Genomic DNA, 17978 nt, shown 5'->3' on the forward strand with positions numbered 1-17978 from the left:
TTTGCTGCTCACTTGATAAAGTTTTGTTCAGCTCACTTTGTGTATAAGGTGGGACTTAATGTTCTCCACCAGCTTTGATGTTCATCATGTTCACTTTCCATCTCCATAGATCCCAAAAGCTATTTGGTAGTGAAACTTGGTCAGAATGGAGTGTAGTTTTTGCAGTTGAGCTTGTAAGATCTGTAAAAAGTTTTTAAAAATCAGTTCTTAAACTAAAAAGTTGAAAACTGAAATGCCAAGTTGACAGTGGAACATGAAAGCTTTCCAGGGAAGGAAATTAAGAGTTTATTCAAAGTTTTGTGTTTTTACACTTGGTTTAACGTGTGTATGCATTATGAAAGATTTCTGTTACATGGAGATAGGTATGCTTTTTCATATCATGTCTCCAAGGTGTTTTGGGCTAGGCATGCTACATTCTTTTGGAATGCTGTGCTCAGGTAAACATGGCACTTTCAGTTCTGTTTTGTTACTAGATGCATCAACAACATCGGCAAATGAGAGTGTCGAGAACCTGTTGCACCTAGTGTTTCTCTGGGCTGGTGTGTGTTGGTGATGAACAGAGTGTGCAAGTGTACACAGCAAGCTGTGTTGGTTTTGGAGCACATGCTGATACACAAAAGCCAGTATTGACTGAATAATATTGATTATGGGAAGAGGAGAGAAAGGTTTGTCTAATTTTGCCCTCTTTCTGCAGTTGCATAGAGGAAGTATGAAGGAAGAACTCAAGGATGTCTCCTTATCTGCTCTCTTTCTCATGCCTTTTCCTATTGCAGTTACCTGTATTCCCTATTTCCCTATGTGTTAAGCCACATGTGATAATCTTTTTCCAGTCAAACCCTTTGCCATAAAGGAGTTGATGACAAGGTGTGTTTCTTGCAGGAGAAAAAAAGGAAGGCTGTGATTGATGTGTCTTGACACTGTTGTCTGTACTTTCTCCTGATTGTTTTGGCTGGGTTCTTGTTTCTTACCCTGGCACCGTGTCAGAATGCTTTATTCTGCCTTACTGACAGACATCTCTGGAGGCTGTGTAGCTTTGTGAGTGCCATTTTGCAGGGGCTGCGTGTGCTGCCTCTGAAGCATTTTTGAGTCCCTCACAGACCATCTCCTTGATGTACCTCTGTGTGCAGCTCCAAGACTGTTGCTCATTTCAAACCAGCTCTCAAAGTCCTCCCTGCCCCGACAAGCTTTCTGCCCAGTCTTTTACACTTACCCAAAGGGCTTTCTAGTGAGAAACTACTGATGCTATGGTTCTTTCCAGCCTCTGCTTATTCCAGTGTTAGAAACTTCTGGAGACGGGTCATTTCCCAGGTGTTCTGTAACCATCATGAGCCAGAGCTAGCAGAGTGGTGCTGAGAAAGTGTTTCATGCCTGAATCAGGAGATGGCTGAAGTTGAGGCACAGATGGCTGCTCTGAGGAAGGACACTCTTGGCTTTTAATCCATTTACTGGATTATTCTTCACTGAGATAACAAAGCAGTATCAACAGCAGGAGATAGTCATGCAACTGTATGAATGCCTCAGCTATGTAATGGCATAATATTTTTAAATCATTATTTGTAATAATAAATAGGGTACTGATGCTGGATTTGTTGGCAATGTTTTAAGAATTTATTTAGAAACTGTAAAACAGCATAAACTTTTATGTCAGGTTTTCCAAAAGGGTAATAATAGTAATAATACACAAAGTTATATTTGGACCAAAAGACAAAAAGCAGTTTGTTTCTAATTCAAAAAATACAAACGTTTGTATAAAATTATAAAAAGTTTGTATTTTCCTCTTGATCTGGTGACAGACACATATAGCAGAGATGTATATTTCACCAGCTCCAAATTCATATAAGCTATGGGAAATGCCAATAAAGAAAAAAACTTAAGAAAACATAGAAACAACTTCTTGTCTTTCATTTAACCGGAATTGAACACCATTTTCTGATTCCTTTGCAGTTTTTTAGTTGCCAACATTTAAATTAGTGTTACTCATGCTTCATATAACAATCAGAAATAACAGCAGGTTTACCTCATGCATTTATTTTTAATATTCATCACGTAATGTCGTCTCACCATGCTACCTAGGAAGGTTAGTGTTTTTATTGACAACATTTAAGGGAGGTAAAGGATAAAGGAATGCAATCAGGATCCAGGAATATTTCTATCTACTGCTTCACAAGAAAATGTTAGAAATTCTCCAATTAGCATAAAAATAATTTTTTAAATTAATTCTGCTTGGAATTGTTTGCAATAAAAAATGTAACAAAAAGGTCGTTTAACAGAAGGGGAAAATGCTGCTGAGTGCCTCTGTCAGTGAAACACACCGTCTGTCTCCTGTATTGTGCAAAGATGCAGGAGCCCCACACATACAGTCTCTGAGGTTTGCATATGGGCTTCTGCACCTGAGAAGACCAAGTGTGTCTTACTAATGATGGATTTGTGCTTCAGGCTGCTGCTCCACCTGGCTGTGTGTGTGCAGCATTCAGTTGAGCTGGGCAGAGGAACCACCAGAAATGTTGTCAGTAAAAACTAGAAGCAGCTCATTTTTTTTTTCCTAAAAAAAACACTGGAAGGACTCTCCATCTTTGTCTGGTAATTTTCAGTGACAAGTGCCCTTTACATTTCCGATGTGGTTGATTTGTAACTGTAATCTCCCTTCCAAAGTTGATCTAGCCAAGATGCTCGGTGTTTTCATATTATCTTGCCTGGTTCAAAATTGAATTCTTGGTTTTGCTATTTAAGCAGAATGCTGCAAAGCTCGTAAGGCCTGAGATAAGGTCTAACAACTCTCCTTCCTCATCTTTCTGTTTTATGACCAAAGGACATGCTAGATGGCACCAGAAAGCTGCTGTTCCCAGGTTGCATCTCACATTTCTTCTTGCTCTAGAACAACTGGGAAACCAGAGTGTGGGGTGGTCTCTGCCATCTTTGCTAACTATGCTTTGAGGGAAAAAAAAAAAATAAAAACAACTTACACAGCACTACCACAGAACTCTATCACCAGCCAAGAACAAACTACAGCAATACACTATCATGGCATTATTTACAACATGATGGAACGTTATGCATATAATAAATTACATTTAATACTTTTCCTCTTAAACTCTGATAAATGTAAGCTCATGCTTATTTAATTTATTTTGTTCAGTCCAATATATTTTCCTCTATGTATGTTAAGTGCATAGGCAAGAATAAGAGGTGACAGTGCTGTTTGCCTATCTTTTCTATGTTTTTAGAAACCAAATTGCTTTCCAAATTTGTAATACATCACAGTATGCTACTGTCCTCACTAAGATTTATTTTATAGCACATACCTTTCCACAGCAGAAGGAGCAAGGGATTGTCAGCTACATGTGTGCTTATATTGACATTAAGTCTTAGTAAGAGATCTTGTGAGCATTTTTCAAGTTGATGAGGGAAAAGAAGGAAGTGGAATTTGTATAGCATTGCATGCCTTGGGAAGTCTGACAGTGCTTCTGAACTTAATGGAAATTCACAGAGGAAAGAGCCAGGAAGAAGGTTTACAAAAGGCTAAGGCTGGGGCTCCCAGGGGTAGGTGAAAACTGAGAGTCCTTTGTTGCTCTGCAGGACAGAAAGTTCAAGTGCTGTATTAATTTTGCAGCTGTTCAGAGGTTCCATATTGGTGTATGCAGAAGTCAAACTTTGTTTTGTTAATAAGGCGAGATTGTGTTTGTGGGTTTTGTGTTTTGGTGGGTTTTTTTAAATGTTAAGTCAATTTACAGCTACCTCGTGTGGGCTCTGTACCATAGTGGATGGGACTTATCCCAGTGCAAAAGGCTTTTGCTCTCCTGCTTATAAGAAGCAACCTGGCCTCTAGGAGCTAAAGAGTCCCATGACAGGCAGCTTTGTGTGGGTCCAGGTGCCAGAGGAGCTTGGAGCCCCAGAGAGCTGCAGAAATACTCTGAGGGAACAAAAGGAAGAAGAGCACACAAAGTAGTCCCCTTGGGTATCTATGCCACTCTTCTGCTCTCTGGGTTCTCCCTTGACAGTCAGCAACAAAGCTTCTGCAGGGACTAAAGGCTGACTCTCTCCTAAAGAAAGGATTTGGAGGAAACAAAAACTGGCATAAGAGATACTATAGATGAAGAACATGCAAACTGCTGGGTTTATAATGAGATGGACCTTGGGGAATTTGCCTGCAGAGAAGGAAAGTACCTCCAGCCTGAGCAGAGCAGTGGGAGTGCCTCACCTCTCCCCACCTAAGGCTGCTCTGCAAAGGGAAAATTCTGCTCTGCTTTGTGTTCAGACAGCCCCGGCATGCTCTGCATAAATATTAATGTGTGGAATTGTTAGTTTCCTAGAGTAATTTTAACTACTTAAGCATTATTTCTGTTAATCAAACTATGAAAATGTATCCAGCTGGAGTCATAAGAGTGCACTCTATGAGGATAACTGGTTTATTGCTACAGGCCATGCCAAATGTAAATCCTTGATGTGTACACAACCAACACATGCAAACACTTTGTTTAGTTTTTGACCTAAGGTAAAGTAGTCTTACTAATGCAGGTAGCCTATTTCTAACTGTATTCCTTTTAACTTATTTGCATTTCTGCTAGGTTAAAAGGAGGGTATAATGGTAGCTACCCTACTTTTGTGAGTGTTAGATGTGTAGAGGGTAAAAACTGAGCTTCTCTATTCACTGTTCTTACCTAATGTCCATATGTTCATTAGAAATTAACAACATGTCAGTGTATTCTCCCCAAGATACAAATACACCAGGAACTGACGTCAAAGCAACTATGAAAACAAAAACTGAGTACTGCAAACACTTCTAAAACCCGTTCAGAATTAATTTTAAACATCTGGCAATGGTTGAAGATCAGAAAGATGTAAATTCATTTGAGTTTCATTTACAGAAGTTGGGAGTAAAGACAAAGGTTCTGTGCCAAAACAACAATGCCCTGGCTTTTTTAATAAAAGTGAAAGTGGAGTGCCTTCCATATTAAAATTACCACAGGATGTTTCCCAATATAAAAAACTATGTGCAATTTATGTACAATATTCCCATACACTACTCTGACTGGCAATACTCAAAGCCAACGTTATGATTACAACTGTTAGGTTCACAGAAGAGCACACTCGAGGAAATTTGGGGTCTGGTAGCGCTCTAGCTGAGGTAGGTTAAAACAGACCTGCTAATTAGAAAATCTTGCATGAGTTCGTATGGTATTGAATGAAACCGAAGATTATAACACAGTTGGTCTCTGACATTCTTTACAAAACCAAGATAAGCATAGCACAGTTATTCCATTGTCTACAAGTTTACTGATACAATCTGTTCCAGACTTTAAAGGAAGCACTGTTGCTTCCTCACTTAAAAGCATATGTTATTTTTTTTTCCATCGTTGGTTTTATTTCCTATTTCAGTCTTGATGTTGCTGAAGGTGCGCTGCTGTTCTGCAGGAGAGGTGGGCTACAGGATGCTTGGTTGGTTACAGGCAGCAGGATGGCAGACTGCTCTGTGTCTGTGCAATAGCCCAGTTCTGTTCTGGGTTGCCTTTCCCTTCCCACAATGACTGTGAGGTGGGACGACCCACGTGAGGATTCTGGCTGCTTTGCCACAGGGAAGCCTTGCCATCACTCAGCACTACCTGAGTGATGTGCTCCAGACAGAGACCAGAAGTAGCCTGCAGCAGGATATCTGGGGGCTGGCAGACCGCCTGAAGGCAGGCCTCGGCTGTTTGTCCTGTGGCTGTGTTTTAATGCAAAGCAGTAAGCTGGGTTTTGGTTAGAATATTTGTTTTCAGGTTTAATAATTATATGCCTGATAACAATATGCGTGTGCGTATATGTATGCTCGAAGAGGAAAATTTGTATAAGCAGCAGGATTTAAAAAAAGGAAATAGTACATTGATAGGATTTGAGAGTTTATGCTTTTCTTGTTCGATAGCACCACACTTCTATAGGGTTAGAGTGACTAGAGTCCAAGATGTCATGGGCTCACCAAGTCTGCTGCATCTGGTCCTCATGCATTGCCACTATACACACACACTTGCATACACTAACCAGGTTAGAGGAAACTAAGCACACAGGCAAACCAATGTTTGGTTTTCTGACAACTGCATGCAGGTGACAGTGCCATGGCTGTGAGAAAAGATCACTGTCAGTCAGACTTCAGTTGTCACAGGCAGCACCTGGAATAGCTGCTCACTTTTGTGGGAGATGCCAGGCACAGGTCAAGTCTTGCAAAAGATTTATGTCCCAGTCCAGAAAAATTCTTAGGGACAGGTTTTGCATTACTGCTATTAATCTTTCTCATGTGTTTCATTAGGATCAAGACATTAATTAGCTCACAGTAATCTAATAGAAAATTAAGGCTTCAGATCTCAAAGCTACATTGGAACTACAGCTGCACAGGTTTCATCAGGATCAAGGCTGGAAAGCAGCATTTCTCAATGTGGGAGACTTTGCGTGTGCCATATTTAAATAATCTCTTATCATTTCAGTTCAAAGGAATCTCCCATGCACTGTTTTTCAAGAGTTGTGCTGATAACCACAATCAGATCTGTAAGAGTCTCCGCAGTCATGCCTAAATAACAAACACTAAAATGCATCAAGGATGTTTTTCTTCTGACTTTCTGTACCTGAATTCTGCATGTATCATGGTGTTAGCTACAATGAGCCCAGCTATTTCATGGCAGCGTTTGGGAACCAATCTTGTTCTCATTGTAGATAATAAGTTCTGCCACTGAATTCTAAGGGGGCATTATCCTATAGCTTACTGCACTCTAGAGCCAGAAGGAATAATTCATGGCCATTTGAGCCCCCAAATGTAATTGACAACCACGAATTCTTGAGCATATAACCTCTGCTTCAGCTGTCAAAACATATGCTTGCTTTATTTAAGGACTTCAGGTGGCAAGGGAATCCAGTTCATCTTGCTGGTAAACTGCTCCAACATCCATTGTCCTTCAGCCTCACCCATTTTTTCCAGCATCCCTAATATTTAAGCACAAATCCGGCCATGAGAGAGGAAATACACTCATTTAACCTTTTGCTTTACAGATGTGTTCGTGTGTGTGTGTGCACATGAGTGTACGTATGGATGCAATGCAGAGTAGGTATGTTCAGGTACCCATCTGCAGTCGAGTGCCAGTCCAGTGGATGTGCTTGCTATGGCTGCTAAATTGAAAATGGAGTGGCCTAGCTCTAACCAGCTGGTGAGCAGCATGCTGCACAGTGTTTGAAGTCAGGGAAGAGGATGCTTTTTTACTGACTTACTGAAAAGTGCCAAAACACACTGAAAAAGCTTACAGAATCCAGCACAGTGTCAGACGGGGGCTTCACTAGTTGTTGGGCAACTTGGGCTGTTTTACAGATTGTGGCACTTCCAGTCCTGTGTGCAGGGTCACCTGCACAAAGAAGAAATAACATTAGATTCAAAACTCAGACATCCTCAGTAAAGAGCATTTGTGAAGGCAAAGTGCAGGTAAATTACATGGAAAGGGCTGTGGGACTGCAGGTCATAGTTAAAATCAAAACTACTAATGGAGATGATATCTAATCTTGGAAATAAACAAGTCTCTTTCCCCCTTCCATCCTGGATACCTTGGGACTGAGAAGCCAGGTGTCTGTATCTTTTCCCAAACCTAGCCACCAGTTGAAGGTATCCAGAAGTGCTGCTTGCTAGGGACAAGGTGGGTGGGATCTCTGCATGAGGGACCCCGAGTGCTTCAGGACAGAGGTCACGCAGTGCAGCCCATGTACGTGGTAAGTGTTCTACCCTGGCTGTCTTGGTCCTGCCTGACCTTCATTCCTCAGGCTCCTGGGTATTTCCACAGGTTCTCTCTTATACCACATCCAGTTTCTTGAAGTAAAAACGTGTTATATTTAAAGACAGTTCCTCCAAGAGGAAAACCTCTTGTACACAGAGCACAAGAATGATGATCTGACTGAGTCTTCTCTGTTGTGCTAATTCTCTGACCTATGTTGCCTTTGCTTTCCTTACTACTGTGCTGCTCATACATCAGTCATTTGCCAACATTAATTATCTCCAAACATGAGATCTAGGAGGAATTAAGATAGTTTTTAGTCAAAGTGGCAGGGAAGGACTTTAGAGACACTGCTTTCCAATTAGTGTGTGCAGGTACTTCTACTTGTTTTACATCATTACTCTTCACATTGGTCAGGCAAGGCAGAAGTAGTTCAAAAAGTGTGAGTAGCCTAGATGTAAGCCTGAGCAGGACAGAACCCCTATCTGTACTACCTATGGATGATGCTATCAGCTCCTTTATCAGTTCCTTTAGTGGAAAAAGGTAAGTGGGGCTGGGCTGCAGCAGATTTACCTGGACGTTTCGATTGAGGCTCAGTGCAGGCATGAAGACACCCTCGATGTTCTCAAATGCTGGAGGCCCCTGCTGCTGCCCATTGATGTAAAAGGTCAGGTTGTGCTTGTTCAGATCCAGGAGAACACCAACGGTGGCACCTTTAGAAACTCCTCCTTCGGTCCTAAGGTACGAAGGCACATTGTTGGTGAAGGCAGAGGGCTACACTGTGCTGCTCTCCCTAGGACAAGCCAGCTTTACTAAGCAAGGGGAGAAGCACACGGAAATGATTATCCCTGAGGCATTTGGTGATGACTGATCCACACCTTTATCCCACATCCATGGGAGTTTAATGACGGGATCCTAAAGAGAAATTAGATCCACCTCTCCTGCAACTGCAATTTAAGAGGTGAAAATGGAGTCCAGAGCTAACAGGTCCCATCAGCTAATGACAAATCAGGAGGTGAGCCAGTGGAGTCCTGGAGACATGGCACCTCTGAGTATCCCTGTTACAGTGAAGTGATGCATGGCAGGAAATGAAAAAGCAGGAAGCTGTTTTGCTAGGTGTTCATTTCTAATCAATATGCCTGCTGACAGCTCATGAGAGAGACTTCCAGTTCCATTACTCACCTTGGCAAGCTCTAAGGACACCCGGATTTCCAGAGCCCAGGGAGCCAGCACAGCTACAATAGACACTGGTTTTGGGGAGGAAGGGAAGTTGGGACTGATTAGGCCTAAGTGCAGCTTCTGATTGACAAGGTGCTCAGCTATAGGACTGGGAGCTGTGTCAAGTGTGCAGGCACAGTTATTAATACCAGTGATAATTGGTTGTGTCAGGAGCAGCTGCTGAGAGCTACTGTAGTATCAGAGCTTGCCAGGACAGACTCAGCCAGCCATTACACGCTTGAGTGATTTGACATTAACATACTTTGACTTGGGGGTTAGTCAAACTCAGTATTACTTTAAAGAACACTGAGCAAAAATATCCACTAGATATGCAGATTGGCCACAGGCACTGCTATTCTGCTGATATCATGGGGCTCTGCAATGGATTTACAGCCTGACACAGTTTGTTCAGGGTAAATCAGATTTCAAATAATTTGCAGTAGGAAAGGAAGCAGCTGTCTTTTGTCCCATGCACATGCCTCAGGCACACAACATTCACAAGATTAATGGTATTTTATCATAAAATTTATCACAATAGGTAGGCAAAACATAAAAAAAGGGGGGGGGCATTGGAATATGATTAGGAAGAATAAAATGCAGCGTAAGAAATTTTCTTCTCCTCCACTAGGTGTCACAAACTGTTTTCCTTTAGACCAAATGCGGCACCTGGCACTGTATCTGAAGGTAGATTATACAAAAGTGTTCTGACTTCTTCATTTAAAGCTCTTCAAACAATAATAGTATACCTAAGAATCATGGATTGACTCTGACAGGTGTTAGATGTGAAAATTCTCTCTTCTCAGGTTCCTTTGATTTGATTTCTGGTCCTATAAACATTAATAGGTTTCTCTCTGAGCTCTTCTCCAAAACCACAAGATAAATTATTTTCCGTCAAAACTTGAGATGCTTACCTACCCTGGGTGTCTCACTACACAGACTGTTTTTATTAAAAGCCCTCAATCATAAAACTCACGGTGAGATTGTGGGAAGCAACAGTACTATGATTTGGAGCTATTTACAAGTAGATTACTTATTTTTTTCTCTATGTAGGAACAGCTTTGATTGTAGGACACCACATTTTAAATTCTGCTTAAAATGGATTTTATTACATCCTTTTAAATGACATTGATTCTCTTAGGGAAACAGAAACAGCAACTTTGAATGTTTGAGATTATGATGTTCTTCCCTATATGACAAGCTAATTTGTTTCTTGTGGGCTCATTAGCTGTGTGCTGCACAGTGACATTGAGTGACTCCTCTGCAGCCCCTGGGGACAGCCCCACTAAAGAGGAGAAGGATTCTGCCTGCACATTCCAGCCCAGGCAAGGGCAGGACCCAGCTGAGGCCCCTGCATGAGGCACAGGGGTGCAGGGGCAGAGCAGAAGGATGGGGACCTTCTCCCTTTATTCCTGCCCCAAGTTCTGCAGGAATTCAGTAGGTAGATTGCCCCATTCCTGCCCTGCCATCTCCCCACAGTGTGAAACTGGCTCTGTCAGGATTAAGGGAGGACAGAAGCAGGCAGGAGCTCTTCCCCACGCTGCTACAAGGGAGGCTGGACTTCCTCTGGGGCTGAACAGCTGCTCTTACTCAGCATCCCATGCTTTCCTTGGGAACAGGTCTTGGAGGACTCCAGCACTTTTTGGACTATTTTCCCAGTTGTTTTCTCTAGGAGGAGAGCTGGGAGAGTCTGCTTTATGACAAAACTTATGCAATACATTTCCTCACTCTTATGTACATCATTTAGACAGCATTACAGGATAACTTTTCTAATAAATGCTTTTGTTGCAGTAAAAGAAGCCAAATAGCTCAAGATAGTCAAACTGATGTTGCTCCCTTCTGGTACAGTTCTGTGGCACCATGTAAAAAACCTACTCCTTTTACTGCAATGCATTTTTAAGCTACTTAATGACACTTGCCCCACACAACCCCAGTAACTTTTCATGTAAAAGGAAAATACAACTTTTTTGTTGCAATGCTCCCTTAATAAATATTTAGTATTTATTAAAGGACAATCCAAATCTGGAAATAGGCAACACTGTTTCATTTTTTTCAACTAAATCCCATTTGTCCTGCACATTTTGATTTCTGTGTGCAAGACTGAGTCCTGAGTGCAGAAGTTCTGTGCAGAAGCCTGGAAGGTCAGAGTACAGAAAGGGGAATTTGGCTACCATGAAAAATGCCATTGCCTGTGGCAGTAGAGGCTGTTATTCCTAGATGCTTTCAGCAACAGCTTGGAAAATATGCAGAATATGATTGCATGAATGGGCTTGAGGAATTGAGAAGAGTAGTTTCACTATTATTTAAAAATAAATCTTAGCTAGCTTTACAGCATCTTAACTTTATGATATCTATTGCCAATGATAGCATTTTTTCATTCAGTTGTAGCATTTTTATGTGATGAAAAAACCTGCTCTTGAGATCTCTGAAGCCAATGAAGAGACTCTTCTGATTGCAATGGACTTTTAAGACTAAAATGCAAATACCCTAGATTTCAACTTTATGTTGTTTTTCAGTATAAAATATTTCAATGTGATTTCCATCTCTTTCTTTCCATAAACTTGTAGTGGCTGGAGTACTGCCTGTAGCACCTGGTAGTCCTGCTCTTGGGAACTTTGCCAAGGAACAAATCTATTGCATTGAATGTTAGTGCCTCTTGTTAATGGGCATACAGCACCCCTCAGAATAGTTTGGGTTGGAAGGACCTTTAAAGGCCATCTAGTCCAACCCCCCTGCAAAGAGCAGGGACATCTTCAACGAGGTCAAGTTGCTCAAAAGTCCATCCAATCTGACCTTGAATGTTTCTAGGGATGAGGTATCCACCACCTATCTGAGCAACCAGTTTCAGTGTTTCATCACCCTCATTGTAAAATAATGTCTTCGTTATAGCTAGTCAGAATTTATTCTCTTTCAGTTCAAAATTATCTTCCCTTGTCCTAGCACAACAGGCCCTCCTAAAAAGACTGTCCCCATCTTTCTTATAAACCCCCTTTAAGTACTGAAAGTTCACAACCAGATCTCCCTGGAGCTTTCTTTCTCTTCTCCAGGCTGAGCAACCCCATCTCCCTCAGCCTTCCTTCAAAGGAGAGATGTTCCATCCCTCTGACAATTTTTGCCCAGGATATAGTTGTCCTTCTGGGCTGCAAGTGCACACTGACAGATCATGATCAGCCTCTCAGGCACCAATATCCCCAAGTCCCTCTTGGCAGGGGTGCTGCCCTTCATCCTCCATCCTGCCCTGACCCAGGTGCAGGACTGTGCACTTCACTTTGTTGAAGCCCATGAGGTTCCCATGGCCCCACTTCTTAAACTTGTCCAGGTCCCTCTGGGTGGCATCTCGTCCTTCAGGTGTGTCAACCACACCACTCAGCTCAGTGTCATCTGTGAACCTGCTGAGGGTGCACTTGATCCCACTCTCTATGACGCTGATGAAGACATTAAATAGAACTGGCCCCAGTATGGACCCTTTAAGGACACCACTTGTCACCAACCTCCATCTGAACATGCAGCTGTTGACCACTACCCTCTGGATGTGACTATCCAACTAATTCCTTATTCATCAGACAGTCCATCCCTCAAATCCATGTGTCTGCAATCTGGAGAGAAGGATTTTGTGGGGGACCATATCAAGGGCCTTACAGAAATGCAAACAGATGTTGCCCATGGCTCTTCCCTTGTCCACTGCTGTAGTCACTCCATCATAGAAGGCCATAGAAAGGTTGGTAAGGCAGGATGTGCCCTTGGTAAAGCCATGCTCACTGTCTTCAATTTCCTCCCTATCCTCCATGTGCCTTAGCACAGCTTCTGGAAGGATCTGTTCCATGACTTTCCCAGGCTCAGATTTCTGGGAACAGCAAGACTTAAAGGTGCCTCCCAATCCTATATCTCTGCCCTAAAGTATTTTCTTATCTAGTTTCCTCAGCCTGTTCTCAAAAGCATCCCTCTGTGGATGCATTCGAGTCTTCTCTAATGCCCCTTCCAGCATTACAGGAGTCAGGCTAGATCCAATTTTGCATGCTGTGAGTGAAAGGAACAGAAAAGTCCTCTAAATGAGACAGGTCACACAAATTAGAGATTTTCTAATTTCAAGCTCTACCTCAGGTTACCCTTGAAACTAGTCATTTATTAATTATCCTAATTTATTCTCATGAACATGAGGAAGCAAGAAACTATTATTAAGGTGTAACTTTTATCACAACAGCATCCCAGAGGTTAAAAGTTGACAGTGAATTCACTTTGGATTGTGATACTGTGCTGCCATGCTCTCGTGCCCAGTGGGAAAAAAACAAATAGGCAGCAATAACTGTTTCCACAAGACTATTACAACTAATGAGTTAAAAAACTGACCTAGTTGACTGTCACAGTTAAAAATATAATGCCTAGACCTAATTTCATTGAAGCGCGTGTGATTTCATAAGACTACATGCCCTTTGTGAGTGTACTTCCCTTGAACAGATATTCCATGGGTCTATCCATGCCTTGCACATGCCTTTGTGTTTTATCAGGTAAAAACTGGGAATCTATCATCAACAGAAAGCACTCTGTTCTCCTGATTAAGCAGGATGATTGGAAATCCTAAGTGTTTTGTTTGTGCTTCCCAGAAAAAAGCTTTTGCCTTAGCTTGTGTGTTGCTTGCTGAGAAGAGCATGCCGAGGACCAAGTCCATAAAATAGGTTTCTGGGACAGTGGTGCACAGAATGGTTGCCAGCTTTTTTCCAGAAAACATAAGCTGTTCCACAGAGCATTAAAATTAATACAGCTTAACATTACTTCCGCCCTTGAATCGAATCAAGATTTTAAAGGGACAGACAACTTTCTGGTATATTTATTATACTGAGTTATTTTACTCTATATTGTCTTAGGACATGATCTAAGGTCTTTGGACCCATGGAAAACAATCCAAGCAACTTCAGATAGCTTTTGATCCAGCTACAGGGTTCTTCCATCTGTCTGTAATGAACTGCAAAATCAAACCATGTTTCAAACAAAAATTCCCAGCAATTGCAGTGTACTTACTTTAAGCACTGGTGTGCTGTAGAGTATAAATGACTATTCAGTGGGAGATATTACAACCAACCTTAGGATACAGTGCATGTCGACACAACCTTATCTTTTTAAGGAGACACCTGCATTTCAGTGTTTTAAAAATCACTGCAAAATTTTGTTTTAATTGTTTGGTATAACAAGAAAAACGCCTGAAACAGTGAGTGGATGACCTGCTGGGACAGTCAGTAGAAAACTAAACAGAAGTTGATTCCAGCTCTGCCACAGACCTGCTACATATCCTTAGTCAGTCACTTTACTTGTACATCAATCTCCCATTGTGATAGGACAGGTATACAAATACACCATTTTCCAAAATAAGCAAGGGATGCTCTTCAGAGGAGATCTTCTCAAGGGTCTCAGTACCCAACTGACCTTCAGCTAAGGCTGACCCTCTCATGGGACACAGAAACCTTCAGTTCTGCTCTGATACTTTCAAGCAAAGTTAACCATGTCTCCCCTGCACAGTCTGGCATCACTTCAATGAAACAGAAGCCAGCACTAGGCAGAGGTAACTATCCTGAGCACTGAAAGTCATGCAAGCATGTCAGCACAACACAGGATCTGTGCTGACAGCTGTTCTCTCTGTGTGATCCATCCCTGGAGGTACCTGCAGCTAGACATGTCTCCACTGCTCAGTTGCATTGGGAACACAGAGCCTCTGAGTGGTGGGAGAGAGAGGCTTGGTAACAGTGGCTTGGGGGCATTCTGAAATCCTCCTCTAAGTTGGCTGTACTAGTTGAGGTGCTTTTCAAAGCTCTTCAGTACAATGGCTCGGTAGCATGAAAGCTGTCACTTAGCCCTCACTGCCAAACAGTCCCTTGTATCCAGATCTGCGTCAGTGTGACCTACAGCAAAACCCTTAATAGCTGTCAGAATTGGAAACAAACACCTGTGCCCTAATTATTGTACAATCTGCAGCCAAGATTCCTCCTAATGAGGAGAACCAACCACCTTTCTCCCTCCAGCAATGAGAGAAGTCCTGCATCCCACTGTGCTGTGCCCCTGTCTGCTGAGGTGGGTGGGACACACAATAATGGGTTTAAATGGCAGCAGGGGGGATTTAGGCGAGATCTCAGGGACAAACTGATTACAGTGAGGATAACAAACACCAACACAGACTGTCAAGGTGCAATCACTGCCACTAGTGACTTTCAAGAAGGAATAAAATAATTACATTTAGCTGGGAGCTGGACTAGATGGCCGGCTGAGACACCTGCCTGTGATGCAGGGCAGAGAAAATGTCTGTGAGGAGAAGAGCCCGCAGGCAGCACTCACCGGTTGGTGTGGGAATTGCAGTGCATGAACCAGCTGCGGTTGTTGTCCACGTACATGGCCCACGCCTTGTCGTCCTTGCCCAGCATCATGTCCTTGACCACGTTAATCCTGGCAATGCCAAAGGCTGGGTCCGGGTGGTTGTCGTAGCGATCCACGTGCAGCTCCCAGTAATGCACGCCCTTGGAGAAGGCTGCAGTGCCCAGAACCACCCGGTCATCGTAGCTGTTGCAGGTGGCAGTCTGGTTGTCATTCGACAGCACTATGTCCCTGTGAGCTGAGGAGGGGTCAAAGGTGAACCATGCCACTGGGAAAGGGGAAAAGGAAAGGCAGGATTATACCAGGAGGGTCTGTGCCCAAGTGTTATCCGCTTTACTTCAGTAAGAAGGATAAAATTCTGTCCTTGTAAAGACCCCACTGCACTCTGAGGTAATAAAAACCATCTTTCCTTGTTACTGTAGGCAGCTACACATGATTAATCTGAGCTGGTACCCTGCTGCTCTTCAGCTCAGAAGTGCTTTACGTTATTTGCACTTGTTCCCCTGAAATTAGCTGCTAAGGGTAGTATGTTATGTCCACACACAGTAACAAGAAAGTCACTGAGGAGACAAAGGTTTCTCCATGATATGGAAACTGCTCATGTAGGTGAATCGATTCAGGATCACCTTTAATGGAAATGGAGATTAGCTGTGTCCATGCTGGTTAGGATTGACTTCATTAGTTTATCAAAGTGAAGGGTTTTTTAAAAAAAAAGACAAAAAAAGCCCCAAAAGCTCTTAAAGTATAAATATTTTATACTGGCCTATTTTGGCAACACAGCATAAAAGTGGAAGTGATAATAGCATGCACTTCTTGATTCATTACAATATCATTAATGAAGATGAACTTCCTATAATGTCCGTATGGATGTCAAGTATAATTACAGAGGAACAAGCATGAATTCCCATCTCTGTATTATCAAACCTTGCAGGGGGAAATTGAAGCAGTAGTGAAGAAAAAGACAAATCCCAAAGATATATGGAGAAAGGGAGACAGAGCGGAACAAAAAATATCCCGTGAGTTGCATAACTGTTTCTGTACGCTAAAGAAAGTATCTTAGTTAGATCCTAGACTTTCACAGCCAACTAAAATCACACAACTTGAAGCCTGAAGTGTTACTGATAATGGAAAATGCCAGTAGGTGTCAAATACATTAATGAGTGTAAAGGGATGAAAGTGTCCTGCCACTGAGAGCTGCAGCTTTTCATTTAGGAAGTGGCAGGCCCCCAGCTCACCATCCGACGTCTGTAAAATGACTGTCTTGCTGTAAGGACCAACGCCCGAGGAGTTGAAAGCTTTGACTCTGGCATTGTAAGTGCTGTTGAAATGAAGGCCATCGATGGTGCAGAGAGTCTCCTTTCCAACATATACCTCCTAAACATTCCAAAAAGAGAGAGACAGAGAGAGAGAGAATGAGGGACATAGTTTAACACGGTTAAGACTTCTAAATATAAGCCAAAAGTGAACAGCTTCTCTTTGTTTCCCGGGATGTGTGAGTTATGGCTGCTATAATACACCCACAGCATGGGAGACATCACAGATGGTTAGGACTGGACAAAGTAAGGTGAAGATGAGGCTGGAAGGGTAAAGCAATAAAAGGCAACACAAAAAGATCTTATCCTAAATCTCTACTTCAAACCACTATTTTGGAAAGTGGTCCCAGTATCTGACACACTATTTTATGTAAGACAAAAAAAGGGGCATATAAGAATAAAAAAAAAACAAGTGCAGTTTTATTCTGTTGGAAAGGTCATTTCATGCCTAGCTTAAAATTGAATTTTGAAAACTGAAAACAGAGATCCAGAAGAAAATTATCTCCTAATAATTAGGATTACATGCACCACATGATGAAACAGTAATTAGAAACAGAGACACCCAAAAAGTCCTCATATATTTATCATACACCAAGTACTTCTGTAATGTGTAACATTTCAAAGGGAGGAACATCTAGGCAGACCAATGAAGAGGATCAGATTATGCAGGCTATGATGAATTGAAAGAAGCCTAGAAAATCCTGTCTTGGCAGCAGGTTGAAAGGTAATTCCTTTCCATCTCTGATTTCCCTGAATCTGTGAAATCTGTAGGTTTATCGTAGCAAAGGCACCAAAGTGCTTAAACCTGTCACTAAGCAAACCACTCAGATTCTAGTTCATTTAAGACTTAAGTAATGCCTTGGAATAGTTCTGATGATTAAGGCTCTTTCATATAAACCCAAAAGGATGTGATGAATAAGAAAGGAATTGCTTAAGTTTACAGCAGGATGTGTTTGTCCTCTTTGCTACTATGGTGGCTGCTACAAACAACAAAATCTCTTGGGTCCTGAGTTAGCTGGTGATTGTTCATGGAGACAAGAGTTTTAATAGAATAAATTAGTTTACCTCCATGTCATAAGATATGCTGACCATGAAAAAAAAATGTATTTATTGAATAATTCTCACATTTTCTAATCCACTTCATTTTTAATACTGTTCACTGCTTCGGTTTATGCAGGTTGATGTTCTCTGCTACAACAAAGATGTTCTTTAAATCCACTCATCAAATGCTGATAAAACGTAGTCAACATCTTTGCTTTCAGATATAGAATTCTGCATTTAAAAGTTCAGCAAACCCTTATTAAAACAGCATTGCTGAGAAGCCTGCCTTTTCTCTTTTAAGGGGTAAAACTGTGGATGTTTCTACCACAGC

The 17978-nt window shown here is 41.9% G+C and overlaps 1 protein-coding gene across 4 annotated transcripts in view; it reads right to left on the minus strand.

Annotated features, from left to right (window-relative positions):
- Window positions 1–1585: 1585 nt before the first annotated feature.
- The window catches only part of TRIM67 (tripartite motif containing 67), a 39897-nt gene continuing 23504 nt past the window's right edge, over window positions 1586–17978 (minus strand). For all 4 annotated transcript variants that reach the window (XM_088161478.1, XM_088161479.1, XM_014874424.2 and 1 more), the window contains 4 exons: window positions 16529–16667; window positions 15258–15561; window positions 8295–8457; window positions 1586–7361 (listed from right to left, as the gene is read on the minus strand). In XM_088161478.1, the coding sequence (XP_088017604.1) occupies window positions 7296–7361; window positions 8295–8457; window positions 15258–15561; window positions 16529–16667 (672 nt within the window). In that variant the 3' untranslated portion in view covers window positions 1586–7295. The remainder of the gene's footprint in view (window positions 7362–8294; window positions 8458–15257; window positions 15562–16528; window positions 16668–17978) is intronic.

This window comes from Sturnus vulgaris, chromosome 3 (assembly GCF_052056855.1).
Source record: "Sturnus vulgaris isolate bStuVul1 chromosome 3, bStuVul1.hap1, whole genome shotgun sequence".
NCBI lineage: Eukaryota > Metazoa > Chordata > Aves > Passeriformes > Sturnidae > Sturnus > Sturnus vulgaris.